This window comes from Prionailurus bengalensis, chromosome E1, assembly GCF_016509475.1.
Source record: "Prionailurus bengalensis isolate Pbe53 chromosome E1, Fcat_Pben_1.1_paternal_pri, whole genome shotgun sequence".
NCBI classification, from domain to species: Eukaryota; Metazoa; Chordata; class Mammalia; order Carnivora; family Felidae; genus Prionailurus; species Prionailurus bengalensis.
In genome coordinates this window covers 25,478,090-25,497,214 of record NC_057347.1, presented here as the reverse complement: position 1 = coordinate 25,497,214, position 19,125 = coordinate 25,478,090, and the positions used below count along the sequence as shown (strand labels likewise).

The 19,125-nt window shown below is 34.8% G+C and overlaps 1 protein-coding gene across 1 annotated transcript in view; it reads right to left on the bottom strand.

The window, feature by feature from the left end:
* Window positions 1–19,125, bottom strand: part of BCAS3 (BCAS3 microtubule associated cell migration factor) — a 629,762-nt gene that overhangs the window by 381,205 nt on the left and 229,432 nt on the right. Inside the window, exon 16 of the mRNA XM_043582630.1 lies at window positions 8,649–8,782. Within this exon, the coding sequence (XP_043438565.1) occupies window positions 8,649–8,782 (134 nt within the window). The remainder of the gene's footprint in view (window positions 1–8,648; window positions 8,783–19,125) is intronic.

The window sequence follows — 19,125 nt, the reverse complement described above, 5'->3', positions numbered from 1 at the left end:
GATCTCGCGGTCCGGGAGTTCGAGCCCCGCGTCAGGCTCTGGGCTGATGGCTCAGAGCCTGGAGCCTGTTTCCGATTCTGTGTCTCCCTCTCTCTCTGCCCCTCCCCCATTCATGCTCTGTCTCTCTCTGTCCCAAAAATAAATAAACGTTGAAAAAAAAATTTAAGAAGTAATTTGTCAATTTCTACACCCTCTCCAAAAATTCCTGCTAGCTTTGTTTGTTTTTATCCTGCTGAGTTTTTGATGGGGATTGCATTGAATATACAGATCAATTTGGAGAGAACTGATATCCTAACAATATTAAGTATTCCAACCCCCAAAACAAGGTTCAACTCTCCATTTATTTATGTCTTTACTCTCAGCAATGTTTTATTGTTTTCAAAGGGCATGTCTTACACATGGTAAGTACATATTACACACTATTTTTTACTTTTAACTTTAAAACAATTTTTTTAACATTATCCATTTCTGAGAGTGACACAGACAGAGCAGGAGTGGGGGAGGGACAGAGAGAGAGGGAGACACAGAATCTGAATCAGGTTCCAGGCTCTGAGCTGTCAGTACAGAGCCCAATGCGGGGCTTGAACTCATGAACTGTGAGATCATGACCTGAGCCAGTCAGACACTTAACCAACTGAGCCACCCAGGCGCCCCTTAACTCTTTTTTAAATGATCAATTACCTATTGTTTGTTGCTAGCATGTAGAGGTCCAACTGACTTCTATATACTGATCTAATATACTGAAACCTAATTAAAATCACTTACTCTAACTATTTTTGTAGAATCCATTAGATTTTCTACACAGACAATCACATCATCTTTAAATACACACAGTTTTACTTTCTTCCTTTCTGATATGATGATGATTCTTTCCATGGCCTAAGATTTCCTCTGCAGATCTCAGGAGGTTGTATCATTGCAGCTTTTATCTCTCCAGTACTCTGTCCTGAGAACTCCATGATCTTCACCTCTCAGCACTCTTAGCATTACCTTATCAACAGGGGGAGTCTACCACGCACCACTTGGGCTCCTCCTTCTTGCACCACAGGATGGAAACTCTGCCCAGGCAGTAAGCTGAGGCAATCACAGGGTTTCTCTCATTTACATCCCATCCTTCATAGCCAGTCTCTAAAAAAGTACTGTTTGTTCTTTAACTGTTTCAGGTAGGAAGGTAAATCCAGTTCCTGTTATTCTAGGTTATTTATACTGATGTAAGTGTTATCTAGCTGTATCCTAAAATGAGGAGAGCTTAAAGTCCTCCTATTCCACCATCTTCCCACCAATCTCCTTCTTACTCTACAATGACCAAACGTGAAGGTCCTCATGTTAAATCCTTGTCATTTACTGTGCCAAATGTTCTACTAAGCACAGTAAAACACATTTTACATATATTATTTCTAACATTTCTTGAAATAAATGCTATGAAATGGACTTTGGTCCCATTTTACAGTAAATTGAAACTTAAGGAAAGTAGATAATTCATCCTTGGTAATATAATTACTAAGCACCATCCAAATATATATGAAAATTGGGGATGGGGAATGAGGAGTGACTACTAATAGCTAGTGACTACCAATCCACTCAGTGTGGAGCCTGCTTGAGATTCTCTCTCTGCCCCTCCCCAGCTCTTGCTCATTCTCTCTCTCTCTCTCTCTCTCAAATTAAATACATAAGCATTAAAAAAATAAAGTCCAGTAAAATTTAAATTTCAGTATAAACATAAGTAGGCAATCTAGACATACTCATACTAAAATTATTTATTTTTATCTGAACTATGAAATACTATCAATTAGTGATATTAAATAGCTAGATTCTTTGCCATTGAGAATTAAGCCTAAAATCTTACCATTTTATACAACTATTCTGATAAGGTAGAAGTAACACTTATCTGATGTGCAAATGTTTCCAAAGTAAGCTGACCATTTACTAAAATTAGCATGTTAAGTACTAAAATGACTTGTATCTGCTTGAATAAGATATTATGGAAGTATATTAACAAAATATTGTAAGGTTTTACTATGTGTGTATGTGTGTGTGTATGCGTGTGTGTGACTGTTGAAAACTAGGAATATTTTTCTAACTGCATATGTGACTTATGAGGAAAATTGCTGTCAGATGCAGAGGATATCCCAAGTCATAGATCACAAAACAACTTAATTCAACATAATTAGATCCACATACTTGAGGTTTTTTTCCTTGCCTGATTAAAGTACCCTCAGAGTTGTTGGAAGAATCCAGAATGACATGATTTTGAAGTACTCAAAGACAGATAGATCATATGCTAAGTAGATTTCAAAATCAGTGTTAAATTTTATATATCATTTCAAAATAATTTTTAGTAGAAGGTTACAAAAATTAATTTTATGGTCATTAATTGAGTTTCTTTAGATCTTAATATTTGACATTTAGAAATTTCCAGTCTCCTAAATTACAGGGTGTGACACAGAACAAAATAATTTTAATAATTTCTATTTGGTTTCCCTACATGTTAAACCGGAATAACATTGGCAGCAGCAAATATCTGTACCTATAAACGTTTGCCCATGTCCAGGGCACCGTTCTAAGGATGACAGATACCAAGAAGGTTAAGCATGATCTCTATTTCCAGATTGCATGTTCAAGTAAATTAAATGATAAATAATGTTAATGCAAATGAAGTATAAGTTAAATATATTAATAGGTATAAGGTAAAAAAAAAAGTATAAATATTTAAAATACTCAAGTTCTAGGAGGTTATAGCTAAGGTAGGGAATACCAGTGACTGGTGAGGACCAGAGTTCAGAAATAAAATGTGCCCAGCAGTACAGTGAAGTATTGAATTTTTAACCCAAATTGTTCATCTAATTGGTACCTTCCATACAAAAGAAACAAAATTGAATGGCAACTAAAATAAGAATAAAGAAGTTTAGTTGTGCCAGAGGGTAAGGACATTGTCAGAGAAAAATGGAGATATGTCAAAGGACACAGATGTCAAGTTGATAGGTGCTAACTGGCCAAATCTGGGATATTCAGAGCATTAAAATAAACAGTTACTGAGTGAATATAACCCACTGAATAAAATAGGAATTTAATGATATATATAAATAAAAGCAGTGTTACAAATTTTGGGGGGGGGGGGGGGGAATGGGATATTTACATAGTTTAAAATGATTTCTCTTAACCCCCTATCCATTCAGGGCACAAACCAGAACAGTAGACTAAAATGTCCATCTCTTAGACCATCCCTAAAAGAAGTATTTTTTCATACTTTAAAAGATGTGGCCTGACAGTCGAGCTTCCAATCAGCCTCTATCTAGATGCTGACTGAGATCCATACCACATTAACAAAAAGAAGGATAGAAACCATGTTATCATCTCAATAGATAAGGAAAAAGCATATGAAAATATTCAACATCCATTCATGATAAAAACTGTCAACAAAATGAGTATAAAGGGAATATACTTCAACATAATAAAGGCCATCTATGACAAGCCCACAACTAGCATCACACTCAACAGTCAACAGCTGAAAGCTTTTCCTCTAAGGTCAAGAACAAAACAAGGATGTCCACTCTCACCGCTTTTCTCAACATGGTACTGGAAGTCCTAGTCAGAGAAATTAGTCAAGAAAAATTTTAAAAATCAACAAATGTGATATAATACATCAAAAAGATAAAGGATAAAAACCATATGATCATTTCAATAGATGCAGAAACAGCATTCAACAAAGCACAACATCCATTCATGATAAAAACCCTCAACAAACTAGGTTTAGAGGAAACATACCTCAATATAATAAAGGCTATATATGAAAAACCCACAGCTAAAATCATACTCAATGGGGAAAAGCTGAAATCTTTCCCCTTAAGATCAGGAACAAGATAAGGATGTCCACTCTCACCACTTTTATTCAACATAGTTCTGGATGTCCTAGCCACAGCAATCAGACAACACAAAGGAATAAGAGGTATCCAAATTGGTAAGGAAGAAACAAAATTTGCAATATTTACAGATGACATGATACTGTATATAGGAAACCCAAAATATTCCACCAAAAAACTGCTAAAAGTGATAAATGAATTCAGTAAGATCACAGGATACAAAAATAAATGTACAGAAATACATTGCTTTTCTATACAGTAAGTAATGAAGGAAGAGAAAGAGAAATTAAGAAAGCAATCCCAAAGGTGCCTGGGTGGCTCAGTTGTTTAGCGATCAACTCTTGGTTTTGGTTCAAGCCATGATCTCACAGTTTATGAGTTTGAGCTCCGCATGGGGCTCTGCACTGCCCATGCAAAACCTGCTTGGGATTTTCCCTCTCCATGTCCTTTTCTTTCTCTCTCTCTCTCTCTCTCTCTCTCTCTCTTTTAAGAAAGAGAGAGATAAATAAATAAACTTAAAAAATAAATAAATAAACTTTAAAAAAAAAGCAAGCCCATTTACAATTGCACCAAAAATAATAAGATACCTAGGAATAAAGTTTACCAAGGAGGTGAAAGACCTATACTTTGAAAAACTATAAAACACTGACAAAAGAAATTGAAGATGACACAAACAAATGGAAAGAAAATCTATGCTCATGGACTGGAAGAACACATATTGTTAAAATGTCTGTACTACCAAAAGCAATCTACAGATTTAATGCAGTACCTACCAAAATACCAAGAGCGTTTTTTACAGAGCTAGAACAAATAATCCTAAAATTTTCATGGAATCACAAAAGACCCTGAATAGCCAAAAATTGTAAAAAAAAGAAAACAAAACTGGTGGTGTCACAGTTCCAGATTTCAAGTTATATAACAAAGCTGTAGTAATCAAAACAATATGGTACTGGCACAAAAATAGACACACAGATCAATGAAACAGAATAGAAAACCCAGAAATGAAACTACCACTCTATGGCCAATTAATCTTTGACAAAGCAGGAAAACATATCCAACAGGAAAAAGCCAGTCTCTTCAACAAATGGTGTTGGGAAAACTGGACAGTGACATGCAGAAGAATGAAACTGGACCACTTTCTTACAACATATGCAAAAATAAACTCAAAATGGACAAAAGACCTAACTTGTAACCATCAACAGGAAACCATCAAAATCCTGCAGGAGAACACAAGCAGCAACCTCTTTCACACTGGCTGTAGCAACTTCTTACTACACACATCCGTAGAGGCAAGGGAAACAAAAGCAAAAATGAACTACTGTAACTCCATTAAGATAAAAAGCTTCTGCACAGCAAAGGAAACAATCAACAAAACAAAAAGGCAATCTTTAGAATGGGAGAAGATATTTGCAAATGACATATCTGGTAAAAGGGTGAGTATCCAAAATATATAAAGAACTTATAAAACTCAACACTCAAAATAATAATAATAATAATCCAATTAAAAAGGGGCAGAGGACAAGAATAGATCTTTTTCCAAAGAAGATATCCAGATGGCAAACAGACATATGAAAAGATGCTCAAAATCACACATAATCAGGGAAATGCAAATCAAAACCACAATGAGATACTACCTCACACCTGTGATAATGGGTAAAATTAACAACACAGGAAACAACCGATGTTGGTGAGGATGCAGAAAAAGGGGAACCATCTTACACTGTTGGAATGCAAACTGGTGCAGCCACTCTGGAAAATAGCAGGGAGTTTCCTCAAAAAGTTAAAAATAGAATTAACCTATGATCCAGCAATTACAATTACTAGGTATTAACCCAAAGGATACAAAAATACTGATTCAAAGGTATACATGCACCCCAATGTTTACAGCAGCATTATCAACAATAGCCAAATGATGGGAAGAACCCAAATGTCCATTTATGAATGGATAAAGAAGATGTAGCATATATATTTACAATGGAATATTAATTACTCAGCCATAAAAAAGAATGCAATCTTGCCATTTACAACAATGTGGATGGAGCTAAAGAGTATTATGCCAAGTGAAGTAAGTCAGTCAAAGAAAAACAAATACCATATGATTTCACTCATATGTGGAATTTAAGAAACAAAACAGATGAACATGGTGGGGGAAAGAGAGGCAAACCAGAAAACAAACTCTTAACTATAGAGCACAAAATGAGGGTTACCGGAGGGGAGGTGGGCAAGAGGTGGAGGGGGATGGGGATAGGAGGGGATGGGTTATGGGTAATGGGTATTAAGGAGGACACTTGTTATGATGAGCACTGGGTATTGTATGTGAAGCAACAAATCACAAATTCTACACCTGAAACTAATATTATACAGTGTGTTAAAAAACTGGAATTTAAATAAAAACTTGAAAAAAAGAATAAATAAATACATACATAAGTCTCTTCTTCAAAAAAAGATGTCACACACACGTGCACACACACACACACACACACACACACACACACACACACCCTGGATTATTAGCCATAAAAAAGAATGAAATCTTGCCATTTGCCATAACGTGCATGGAGCTAAGTGAAATAAGTCATAAAATGACAAATACCATATGATTTCACTCATATGTGGAAATTAAGAAATAAAACGAATGAACATAGAGGGGATAAAAGAGAGGCAAACCAAGAAACAGACTCCTAACTACAGAGAACAAACTGACGATTATCAGAGGCGATTGGGTTAAATGGGGATGAAGAAGTGCACTTGTCCATGTTAAGTACCAGATATTGTAAGTGTTGAATCACTAAATTCTACACATGAAACTTGTATTATACTGTATGCTAACTAACCGGAATTTAAATAAAAAACTTGGAAAAAATCAGGCCACATTTATAATGAGGAACTTCCTACATTTCAGAGTTGGCTAGCTGCATTCTCAAGATACTGTTTAACTTGACCCTCTATCTCTGTCTTTTATGTAAGGTACTAATTATATTTAGGGGCTGAATTAGATTCAGATTTAATTGAGAGGACTTGGAAGAAATATTTCATAGATGATATTGTATATATACATCCTATTACACAAATCAGGAAGCACATAATGATATCTGACTGTTCCACTTTGGTAATGTTAAGACTCATCGGCTAAAGCCAAATACAGATGATTATTGCCTAAATTCATTGTTTCATTAGGGGTAGCGACAATGGTGATTCTTAAAATTCTAACTTTTATTTTAACTGACATATAATTGACATACAACATGATATTACTTTCAGGGGTACAACATAATTCACTCTGTGTATATATTACAAAATGACCTCCACACTAAATCTAAATTCTAAAATTTTTAATACTGGAACTCTTCCATAAGGAAAAACTTTACCTCATCAACTATTCAGTTATCTTATTAAATTGATACAAGGAAGACACGGTAAATGCTGAATATTCTCTCTTTAATTATCAGTTTTGAGGATAATGAGTTAGTAAACAAGCTACCTACAATTATGTCCAATGCTTCCTTTTAAAGTATCATTATAAACTCATGGATTGCTATATATTTAAGATGTTTCATTTTATTGTAGAAAATTCTTTACATTTTTTAATGTGTATCTATTTTTGAGAGAGAGCGAGACAGCGCACAAGGGGGGGGAGGGGAGAGCAGAGGAGAGGGAGACAGAGTCCGAAGCAGGCTCCAGGCTCTGAGCTGTCAGCACAGAGCCTAATGCAGGGCTCGAACCCATGAATTGTGAGATCTTGACCTGAGTCGAAGTCAGATGCTTAAGCAACTGAGCCACCCAGGTGCCCCTCTAAAACAGCATTTTAGACTATTGGGAAAGGACAAGACTAGTCAATAAATGGTGGTGGGTGGCAATAGCTATCTCTCAGAATAAAGTATTTACAGTAGTGTACTGGTAAATGCATTACCACAGGCTCTGGGAAACAAAAGAATAGTTGGGATTTTAGCTTATTAAGCTATCACAGTATCTACCAAGTGATATTAAGAGTATTAAATACATGTAAAAGCATTTAGCATGGTGCCTAATACAAATGCTTAGTAAATTACATATGTGGTTGTGTGTGTGTGGATGTGTGGATGTGGGCATGCCCATACATGTGTGCACAGTGATGTGTTGCTAAATGTTAAAAGCTGGCTAAATAAGAAAAAAATAGTTCTGATTTGTAGCGTTTCCTCACTCCAATTATGTAAACACTCTTACCATGGATGATTTCATACCACCAACACAATGTCACTATATCCAGAGTTTGGGAGAAATGTACATAACTCATTCTCACTAGCCACTGTGAACTGACTCCTACATACCACTGAATATTATCCATATAGTCATACATTACAAAACTCAATTATTTTTGTGTATATGTGAATGTGTTTACATGTATGTGTATGTGTGTGTGTGTGTGTGTGTGTGTGTGTGTGTGTGTGTACATGTATGCATGCACCTGGAGAGACATCAGATAGATGACAGAGTTTTTGCTGGGGCAAGAAATGGTACAGGGTAGGAGGAGAAGGATAAATAGAACTTATGGAACTTTTGTTTTATCAACATTCATTGACTTGTTCAACTACTACTTATGTATTTATGGGGCCAAATATTTATATAGAATAATATTTATAGGATAAATATTTTTTCTTAATTACCTGATATACTCTATCACCAAGAATAGTATGTTGTCACTAACATTAAGCTTCAATATGATATAAATAACCAGTTATTTTAGATGTCATATTACACACATGCATGCGCATGCACACACACACACCTTCTGAAAAATATACAACTTACTTTGGCTTCAGTTTCTCCCCTGTGAAGAGTATACAGATGATGGACAGCACTTTGTGACGAAGACCAAGGATGAGTCAGAATTTGGAAGACATGAAAGTCATGGCCAAGGGTGTCTGTTGTAACTAGAAGCATTCCTGAAGAACACACCAAAAAGAGAGTAAAATAAAAACAATTATGTATGTTGATGAAATATTTTCACAAAATATTCATTATGCTTTAAAATATCACCGAAGGAAAAAATGACCAAAGATGTAAAAAATTTCCCCAATTAAAAAAAAAATTAAAATGCAGCATCTTTTTCCTGTATGAACACAAAACCTTAATGCCATATCAGTATACAAGCATAGTGAGGATACTAGCTGTAAAGGTTTTATGAGGTTCCTGTACAACTAGTAGAGAAAAGTTTATGGAGAGTTCACAAGCCTTTTAATATAGCAAATCTGATAACAAAGAATGTGAAAATGACTTCTCTCCATGGAACTAAAACTTGCTCCCATTTTTTGCCACTTCTTAAAACCTGAATTTTAAGTTTCAGTGTATCTGAAATACCCTACACTTAATCCACCGGTTTAAAAATGTTTCTCTACCCTGGCATAGTATTTATTCAAATGCTGAACAGTGTCTCACATAGCAAATTTTTAATTTTGATGAAATGTCATAGCTAAGAATTCTTTGCCTAATCCAAGGTCACAAAAATTTTGTTTTCTTGTCAAAGTTTCAGTTTTATATTTTGCATAGAGGTCTATCATTCATTTTAAGTTAACTTATGTATAAATTGTGAGGTATCAAACTAACTTTTTTTTTGCAAACAATGTCCAATTATTCTAGCAAGATTTCTTGAAGGGAATATTCTTTACTCACTGAGGTCTTTATCCTTTATTCTTTATCCATTGTCAACTTGCCAAAGATGAACTGGCTGTATCTGCATAGGTCTTCACCTGGAAGTATTATTCTAGTCCATCATTTTCTGTGTCTATACTTTCATTAATACCACACTTGCTTGATTACCATAACTTTATATCAAATGTTGAAGAAAGAACCTTTTTTTCAACATTATTTTGGTTATTCCAATTCCTTTCCAAACACAAAATCAGATTTTTTTTTTAATTTTAGATAGAGCACATGAGTGGGGAGAGGGGCAAAGGGAGACACAGAGAGAATCTCAAGTGGGCTCCATGTTCAGCATGGAGCTAGATGTGGCGCTTCATCCCATTACCCTGGAATCATGACCTGAGCTGAAATCAAGAGTCAGACACTCAACCAACTGAGCCACCCTGGTACCCCAAAATCAGATTTTTGATATTAAAAATTCCTAGGGAGGCATCTGGGTGGCTCAGTCAGTTGGGCAGCCGACTTCGGCTCAGGTAATGATCTCATGGCTCGTGAGTTCGAGCCCCAGGTCAGTGTCTGTGCTGACAGCTCAGGGCCTGGAGCCTGCTTCAGATTCTGTGTCTCCCTCTCTCTCTCTGCCCCTCCCCCACTCGCACTCTGTTTCTCTCTGTCTCAAAGGTAAATAAACATTAAAAAAATCTTAAATAAATAAAAATTCTTAGGATTTTGGGGAAGGTTATATTAAGTTTATAAATCAAATTGTCAGTGATGGACAGCTTAACAATATTGAGCCTTCTAATCTATGAACACTTCCTATTTCTTGATATATGTTTTCTTTGACTTCTTGTTTTTCCTGTTGAGCACATAAATTATATACATTTTTTCTTGGATCCATTATAAATGGTACTTTTTATTTTATCTCAGTTGTCAATTATTCCCTGCTGGCATATAGAGACATAATGGACATTTTTTTATATTGACTGGATAGTCTGCCAGTTCTAGTCAGGGCTTTTTGTAGATTACATGGAGTTTTCTTTACAGATTATGATGTACTTTGTGAATAGACATAATTTGATTTTTTCCTTTACAAACTACATGCCTTTTATTTTTCTTCACTTACTACACTGCTGAGGAAAACAGAAATGGGGAGAAGTAATATTCGTGTCTTCCAAATTTTAGGAGAAAGCATTCAATCTTTAAGTATGATGTTAGCTGTAGGGTTTTTTTTATATATAAATACTCTCTATCAAGTGAAGGAGGTTCCTTTCTACTCCTAATTTGTTGATAGTTTTTATAATGAATGCATGTTGAATTGTGTACAGTGTTTTACACCTGTGACATGACTATGCATTTTTTTCTTTACTCAATTAATATGGTGAATTTTAGTAAATAATCAAATGTCAAACAAAATCAAACGTCAAATAAAACTTGAATTTCTAGGATAAACTCCACCTGGTCAAAATCCTTTATTATATGCTGCTGGATTCAATTAGCTAAGGTTTTAAGATTTTCATGACTGTTCCTGAGGGTTATTGGTTTGTAGCTTTCTAATCACGTGTTTGTCTGTTTTCAGTATCAGGCTAAAGCTGGTCTTGTGAAACTGGAGAGAGAGATTGCGGAAAACCACTATTATTTCCTACTTAGATTTTCGGTAGAATTTGTCAGTAAAACTATATGGGCCTTTAAAAAAAAAAAAAAAAACCTTTAGGGTCGCCTGGGTGGCTCAGTCGGTTAAGTGGCCGACTTCGACTCAGGTCATGATCTCGCGGTCCGTGAGTTAGAGCCCTGCGTCAGGCTCTGTGCTGACAGCTCAGAGCCTGCAGCCTGTTTCAGATTCTGTGTCTCCCTCTCTCTGACCCTCCCCCGTTCATGCTCTGTGTCTCTTTGTCTCAAAAATAAACGTTAAAAAATTTTTTTAAAAATACCTTTAAATATTTTTAATTTAATTTCTTTGTAATTTAAATTTTATTATTTTAAAATGTAAAATTTGGGGGCTTAATTTAAATGTCCTTGGGTGAATTACTTTCTGTAACTCAAGGAAATGGCCTTTATTAATACCTGTAAGGTCTTTGGTGATGTCCACTTTTTCATTGAGGTTATCAACAATTTGTCTTCCCTCTTTTTTTCTTGATCATTCTAGCTAGATGTTTTCAAGGAAATCTATTCTGAGTAGCACTGATTTTCTGATTTCTTTTTTCAATTCCTGCTTTTTCCTATCTTTCTCCTTCTGCTATTAGTATCTTCTGCTACTTCATTTTCCCTGCTTTAGTTTTATTTGCTCTTTCTTTTTTCTGTTTTCTTAAGGTGGAAGCTTAGATTACTTTTTCAGGAACTTTCTCCTTTTTCAGAGTAAGCATATATTGATATAAATTTCCCTGTAAACCTGAATTCCAAAATTTTGACACGCTGCCTTTTCTTTTGCATTCAGTTCTAAATGTTTTCTAGATATTTCCTCTTTTACTCATGGGATATTTAAAGATATATTGTTCAGCTTTTCTAAGTATTTGGGTATTTTTCAGGTATCTTTCACATACTAATTTTTAGTGACGATGAGGAATTTGTTAAACCTTGTTTTATATTTGAGAAGAGATCGTGGTGACTGTTCCATGTATACTTGAAACACCTGGAGTGTTCTATAAAGGTCAATTAATTCAAGTTTACTGATAGCGTTGTTAGGATCTTCAATATCCTTACTGATTGCCTGCTTTCTTGTTCTACTATTGAACTGAACACTGAACATCTCCAAGTATAATTGTGGGTATGTTTATTATATAGCCCCCAAATATTAAACTTTTAAGTTCACACACATTTAGTATTCTTAGGACATCTTGGCGAACTGCCTCTTTCATCATAATGTCCCACTTTAACCTGGTAATTTCCTTGTTCTGAAGTCTACTTTTCTGATACTGATACCATCACTCTAGCTTTGTTTTGATTGGTGCACTCATGGCATATACTTTTCTATTCTTTCACTTTTATAATCAATATAATTGTACTGAAAATGACTTTGTTTTAGGGGCACCTGGGTGGCTCAGTCGATAGAGTGTCCAACTTTGGCTCAGGTCATGATCTTGCAGTTCGTGGGTTTGAGCCCCATGTCAGGCTCTGGAGCCTGCTTTGGATTCTGTGCCTCCCTCTCTCTGCCCCTCCCCCACTCATGCTTTGCCTCTCTCTCTCTCTCTCAAAAATAAACATTAAAAAAATGACTGTTTTAGGTAATAATTGAGGTCTAATTTGGTTTTTTTTAATCTAATTCTGGATTTATAATTGGTGTTTGTAGTTCATTCACATTTAGCCTAACTTATTGGTTGAGTTTATAGCTACCATTTTATTATTTTTTATTATTTTTCTGATGGTTTCTTTGTTTTTATTCTTTGTTTCTCTGTTCTTGCTTTCTTCCCTTTTTCTACATGATTTCAATATTTTTAATATCCAATTTTAATTTTTCCATTTCCTTTTTTTGTGTCTCTCTTTAAGTTTCTATCAGCCGTTCTTGGAACTATAATACACATATCTAAATTTGTGCATGTTTGTTTATATTTTGTCCAGAATTTATATTTGTTTTCTGTGGGAAGAATGGTTTGTTAGTTTACTCTGCTGTGCCGGAGGCAGAATCACATTTTTTAACTCCTAAAACTTTTGTCTTTTGAAAAAAAATGTATGAAAGAATATTAAGTACTAGTGAGAAGATAAGGTAAACATTTAAATAGAAAGATGAAGTATATCTGAGCTTCTTATTTACTAGGGTAATAAAAGGTACAGTTCTTGTCACGATGTTAAATTAAAAAATACCATACTAGATGCCTATTTCCAAGAGAATACATTTTAGAAAATAAAAAAGTGTTATTTATTGAGATCTACTTCAAATGTATAACAATTTAGATAACATTTAGATAACAATTAGATCCCACCCTGTAACCAGCTATGGTCATGAGGTCACTGACATACTTTATATTCTGTCCATCTTATTGTTGTTAACCGACCAACAAATTTCTAAGATTGGGCATGAATGCTTAGTTGTCCTTTTGTGAACAATATTTCTTCACTCCTACTTTTTGCTGAGTTATACTAAGTCTGAATTATCACAATTCTACTATGTTCTGATATCACTTTTCCACTACAAAACTAATTTCTGCACATGATAAACAATTCAATTGAAACATTCTGACAGGAAAATGATGAGCTTATATTTATAATACAAATATATGACTCACCTACTGAAGACAAACTTCATTTCTTCTAGAATCATATAAGTATTTTACTCATAATAAGCACTCCAATAAAAGTCCCTAGTAGCCATATTAAGAGGATTATTGTTTCACATGTGAACGATAATCACAAATGTACACTTTTCAACATGCTCCTAGATTTTCAACATCTGTCTGGTTTCTAATATGTAAAATGAATTCAGATTTTTAGAGAAATGGGCCACTGAAAATGTATCTTTATTATCTTCTGTGTATCCTATCCCAAAAGTTTTTTTCCCATTTCCTCATGTAAATGTAGTTTCTGTGATCCACCAATGAACTTACCATTTTTGACAAAACTTTAAAATAGTAAGAAAAAATAAAGTAAAATAAAAATAAAAGAGCAGAGAGAAAAAGAAGAAATAAATAACTAGTATAGTATTATACAATCATGTTTTCTTTTAATTTATAATTTCCTCTTTTGCACACATTCTGCTGGGAGAAAGACAAGCTTTTTTTTTTTTTTCTAGAAAACAAGTTAAAAAGCAGATATACATAAAAGGAAAAACTGGTACAGAGTAGACTGTGGCTTAAGAACTATTTATGCAGCATCAGAAGACTAAACCAGACTCTAGCCTGGCCATAAACTAAAACCCACGCCCCAAATGAGGTGCCAAGCCACAAAAAGCATTTGCGTCATCTGGGAATACAAGGAAAAGAAGGACTTCTAATTATAGGGCCTGGAAGCGGAAGCTTAGAGTGATTAGCTGTTTAGGCGCTGCTGTGTGTTTATCTGGAAGCTTCCTCTCCCTCACTCTCAGCCTCAAGTTTGATAGATGAGCATTAGCATTAGAGGGTGGAGACTGAAGCTGCTGATGGTACATGGCGTTCTCCAAAATCTGAGGTAGCTGGAGACTGAACATTAAGGCTTTTGCGGCCTCATAAGAACATAAATCTTTTCAACTGGGCGTCAGCTGGTTAGCCCAAAAGACAAAATTAAAGAGTAGCAAACCTCTACTGGGCATATGTTATAAAATCTTGGAAACATGAGTAGGTAGGTCTTTTTTACCGTATCCTATTTATAACACCTCCCTAATTGTACGGTTCTTTATCACGTGCACACATATGAATTGGAAAACAAATTACCAGCTATTCACACTCTCTTCCAAAAATAGATATAAACACTGATATGCTGGGGCAAATGGAAATCCTTACAGGAATTCAAAATATATCACTCATAAAATAATTTTATATTTTGATATTAATTCTTGTGAATTTAATACTTCCCCATCAGTACTTGTACAGATTAAAAACTTACACATTATCTAATTATCTTTTAAAGTTACTAGTCCAGGGGCACCTGGGTGGGTCAGTCAGTTAAGCCTCTGTCTGACTCTTGATTTCAGCTCAGGTCATGTTCTCACGGTTCGTGGGTTCGAGCACCATGTCGGGCTCTGTGCTGACAGCGCAGAACCTGCTTGGGATTCTCTGTCTCCCTCTCTCTCTGTCCTTCCCCCTGCCTGCCTGCCTGTCTGTCTGTCTGTCTGTCTCTCTCTCTCACTCTCAAAAATAAATAAATAAACATAAAAAAAAATAAAGTTACTAGTCTAATTTGTAACCATAAAAGCAGAGAAACAGAACCCTAGTACTGATCAAGGTCTTTTAGGTCTTCAAATACATAAAATCACAATAATAGCCTATTAAAGTCTGATTTAAAGTAAATGTGAATACCTGAAAACAATGGTCTCAAAGTCTCCCTGTGGGCAGCGTCAGTGTTAGCAGATTTCTTAACCTGCTTAAAGATGCTAATAATCAAACTCATCACTGTATTTTTCTAAATTTGTGGTCCAGGATATAGTAAAAGTCTTTCTAAAATTTAAGCTCAAAAACACTGTTAAAAGCACTGATGTACACACTGTCAAACACATAAAACACATGATTCATTTTATCCCTTCCTAAAGTTGCATATATCCACGATCAAGATAAATTAGACCAAAATACCTGATATGGTTCTTACCAATTTTTTCCATGTGGGAAAAACTAAAATCATAATTGGGTTTCTAGCTCACTTATTTTATAGCTTACTATTTCTATCCTCGTGTTTTTAGGAGTCTCAACGTTAAATGTTCTAACATCTTTATTCGAAGACTTTGTTTTCCTTCTTTCACTTAGCGTCATGACATATTTAGAGTTCTGAAGACATCTTTGGCTATATCCAATGGGTCTTCATATTAAATATTCTACTATTATTTTAAATGGTCTTTTCATCCAAGAGACATATAGGAAAGTGGTGCATGTCTATGTGTATTTTTTTTCCAAGTGGCTGAATATATTTTTTTCTCAGATTCCAGAAAAGTTTCTAAACTTTATTAACCTTTAATATATAATTTATGCACAATAAATGCAGTCATTTTACTACAGTTTGATGAGTATGACAAGTATATATACACCTAGGCTACTGCCATTAAGATAGAGCACATGTGATAAAATTCTATTGTGTCCACCTGCTGTCCATCCCATCCCCACTGCCTGGCCCCAGGGAACCACTCATTGGCTTTGTCATTATGAATTAATATTGCCTACTTAAGAATTTCATGTAAATAGATTCACACAATACCTTGTTAAACCTACCGCTGTGAGTAACAGTACTACATTCATTTATTTATATTACTGGGTGGCATTCCATTATAAAGACATATAATTTATATATCCATTCAGTAGTTATTTCTCTTTTTGGCTATTGTGTAAGAAACCCCCAGTAAGATTCAAAACAAGTGTCTGTGTGAACATATGTTTTTATTTTTCTTAGGTGAATATTTAGGAGTAGAACTGCTAGCTCATATGTATGTTTAACTTGATAAAAAAAAAAACCTGAAAATGTTTAGCCAAAGCAGCTGTATCATTTTAACTTTCCCACAAGCCCCATGACTCATTAACATTTGATACTGTTAGTCTTTCAAAATCTTAATCATTTCAGTGAGTATCTGATGATTTCTTATGGTTTTAGTATGCCATATTCCTTGGTGATTGGTGATGTTGAACGGCTTTTCATGTGTTAAGGCTACGTGCATATTTTCTTTTGTGACATGACTGTTCAAATCTTTTGTCCATTTTAAATTGTTTTGTCCCTTTATTACATATATATTTATGAATATGATATATAATTATATGTGTGTGTATACATATATATATATATCATATATGATATTTTCTCCCACTTAATTTTCCTAACAATATCTTTCCCAAGGTGCTTACTTTAAAGAAGAACAATTTTATGGTTTGTGTTTTTGGTGTCCTACCTAAACCTCTTTCTTTATCTCTCCTGGGTGACAATGATATAATCCTTTGTTTTATTTTTGAGGATTTACAGTTTAAGATTTTAAATTAAGTCTATGATCAACTTAGAGTTCATTTTTGTGCATGACATTAAGTAAAAGTTTATTTTTTTCCCTAAGTGGATATCCCAGTTGTTCCACCAACATTTTTTCAGACAACTATACCATCCACATTGAATCACCTACTGTTTTGGTCATATATCAAGTGACCATGTGAGTTTAATCAAATTCTGGATTCCATTCCATCCACCTATAACTATATTTGCCCAACACCATACTCTCTAGATTACTGTACAATTAGAGAAGGTCAGATATTTAGGTAGTTTCAGCTTTCAAAATTCACCCATCTTTTTCAGGATCCTTTGAATTTCTATACAATTTTAGAATAAACTTGTGTTGATTACTTTTGATTTAACCATGCACTTTTAATAAAGTTAACGATTAGTGAACAATACTAACACAAAACACTAATAAGATACCAAGGCATAAAAGTGATTAAATATTTTTATAAAATATAATTTTCTTTCATAACTGAATGGTTTTTCTTACCCTATCATATTGTACACCTCACAACATGGCGGGCAAAAATGTAAAATTTTTAGATAAAGTAGAAGAATTGGGAAGATAAGGAAGTATAGATTGGGAAGAGTAATTTGACTCCTGTCTTTATTCAGGAAAAAAACATATCATACAATTTCAGAGTTTTACAACTCTAAGGGCCTTGGAAATAGCATGCCTTCCAGGGCCACATAGCTTCCCAGGGGAATTCTACCAAACATTTAAAGAAGAGTTAATACTTCTTCTTTTGAAGCTGTTTCAAAAAATGGAAATGGTGGGGCGCCTGGGTGGCGCAGTCGGTTAAGCGTCCGACTTCAGCCAGGTCACGATCTCGCGGTCCGTGAGTTCGAGCCCCGCGTCAGGTTCTGGGCTGATGGCTCGGAGCCTGGAGCCTGTTTCTGATTCTGTGTCTCCCTCTCTCTCTGCTCCTCCCCCGTTCATGCTCTGTCTTTCTCTGTCCCAAAAATAAATAAAAAACGTTGAAAAAAAAAATTAAAAAAAAAAATGGAAATGGAAGAAAAACTTCCAAATCCATTCTAGGCAGCCAGCATTACCTTGATTCCAAAACCAGACAAAGACCCCACTAAAAATGAGTATTATACACCAATTTCCATGATGAACATGGATGCAAAAATTTTCAACAAGATACTAGAAAACTGAACCCAACAATACATTAAAAGAATTATGTAGCACGATCAAGATTTATTCCTGGGATGCAAGTGTGGTTCAATGTCTACAAATCAATTGACATGATACATCAGATTAACAAAAGAAAAGATAAGAACTGCATGATCCTCTCTAGATGCAGTAAAAGCATTTGACAAAATATAGCATCCTGTCTTGATAAAACCCTTAAAAAAGTAGGGATAGATAGAACATTCCTCAAGATCATACAAGCCATATATGAAAGACCCACAGCTAATACCATCCTCAATGGGTAAAAACTGAAAGCTTTCCCCCTAAAGTCAGGAACAAGACAGGATGTCCACTCTCACCACTGTTGTTCAACATAGTGTTGGAAGTCCTTGCCTCAGCAATAAGACAACAAAAATAAATTTAAAAGGCACACAAATTGGCAAGAAAGAAGTGAAACTTTCACTCTTCACAGATGACATGACATTCTATGTGGAAAACCCTAAAGACTCCACCAAAAAACTATTAGAACTGATACATGAATTCAACAAAGTCGCAGGATATAAAATCAACATATAGAAATTGGTTCATTTCTATACACCAATAATGAAGCAGCAGGAAGAGAAATCGAAGAATCGATCCCATTTACAACTGCACCAAAAACCATAAAACACCTAGGAATAAACCTAACCAAAGAAGTAAAAGATCTGTACGCTGAAAACTATAGAAAGCTTATGAAAAAAAAGTAAAGAAGACACACAGAAATGGAGAAACATTCCATGTTGATGGATCAGAAAACAAATATTGTTAAAATGTCAATACTACCCAAAGCAATCTGCACATTCAATGCAATACCAATCAAAATAACACCAGCATTCTTAACAGAGGTGGAACAAAAATTCTAAAATTTGAATGGGAACAGAAGCCAAGATG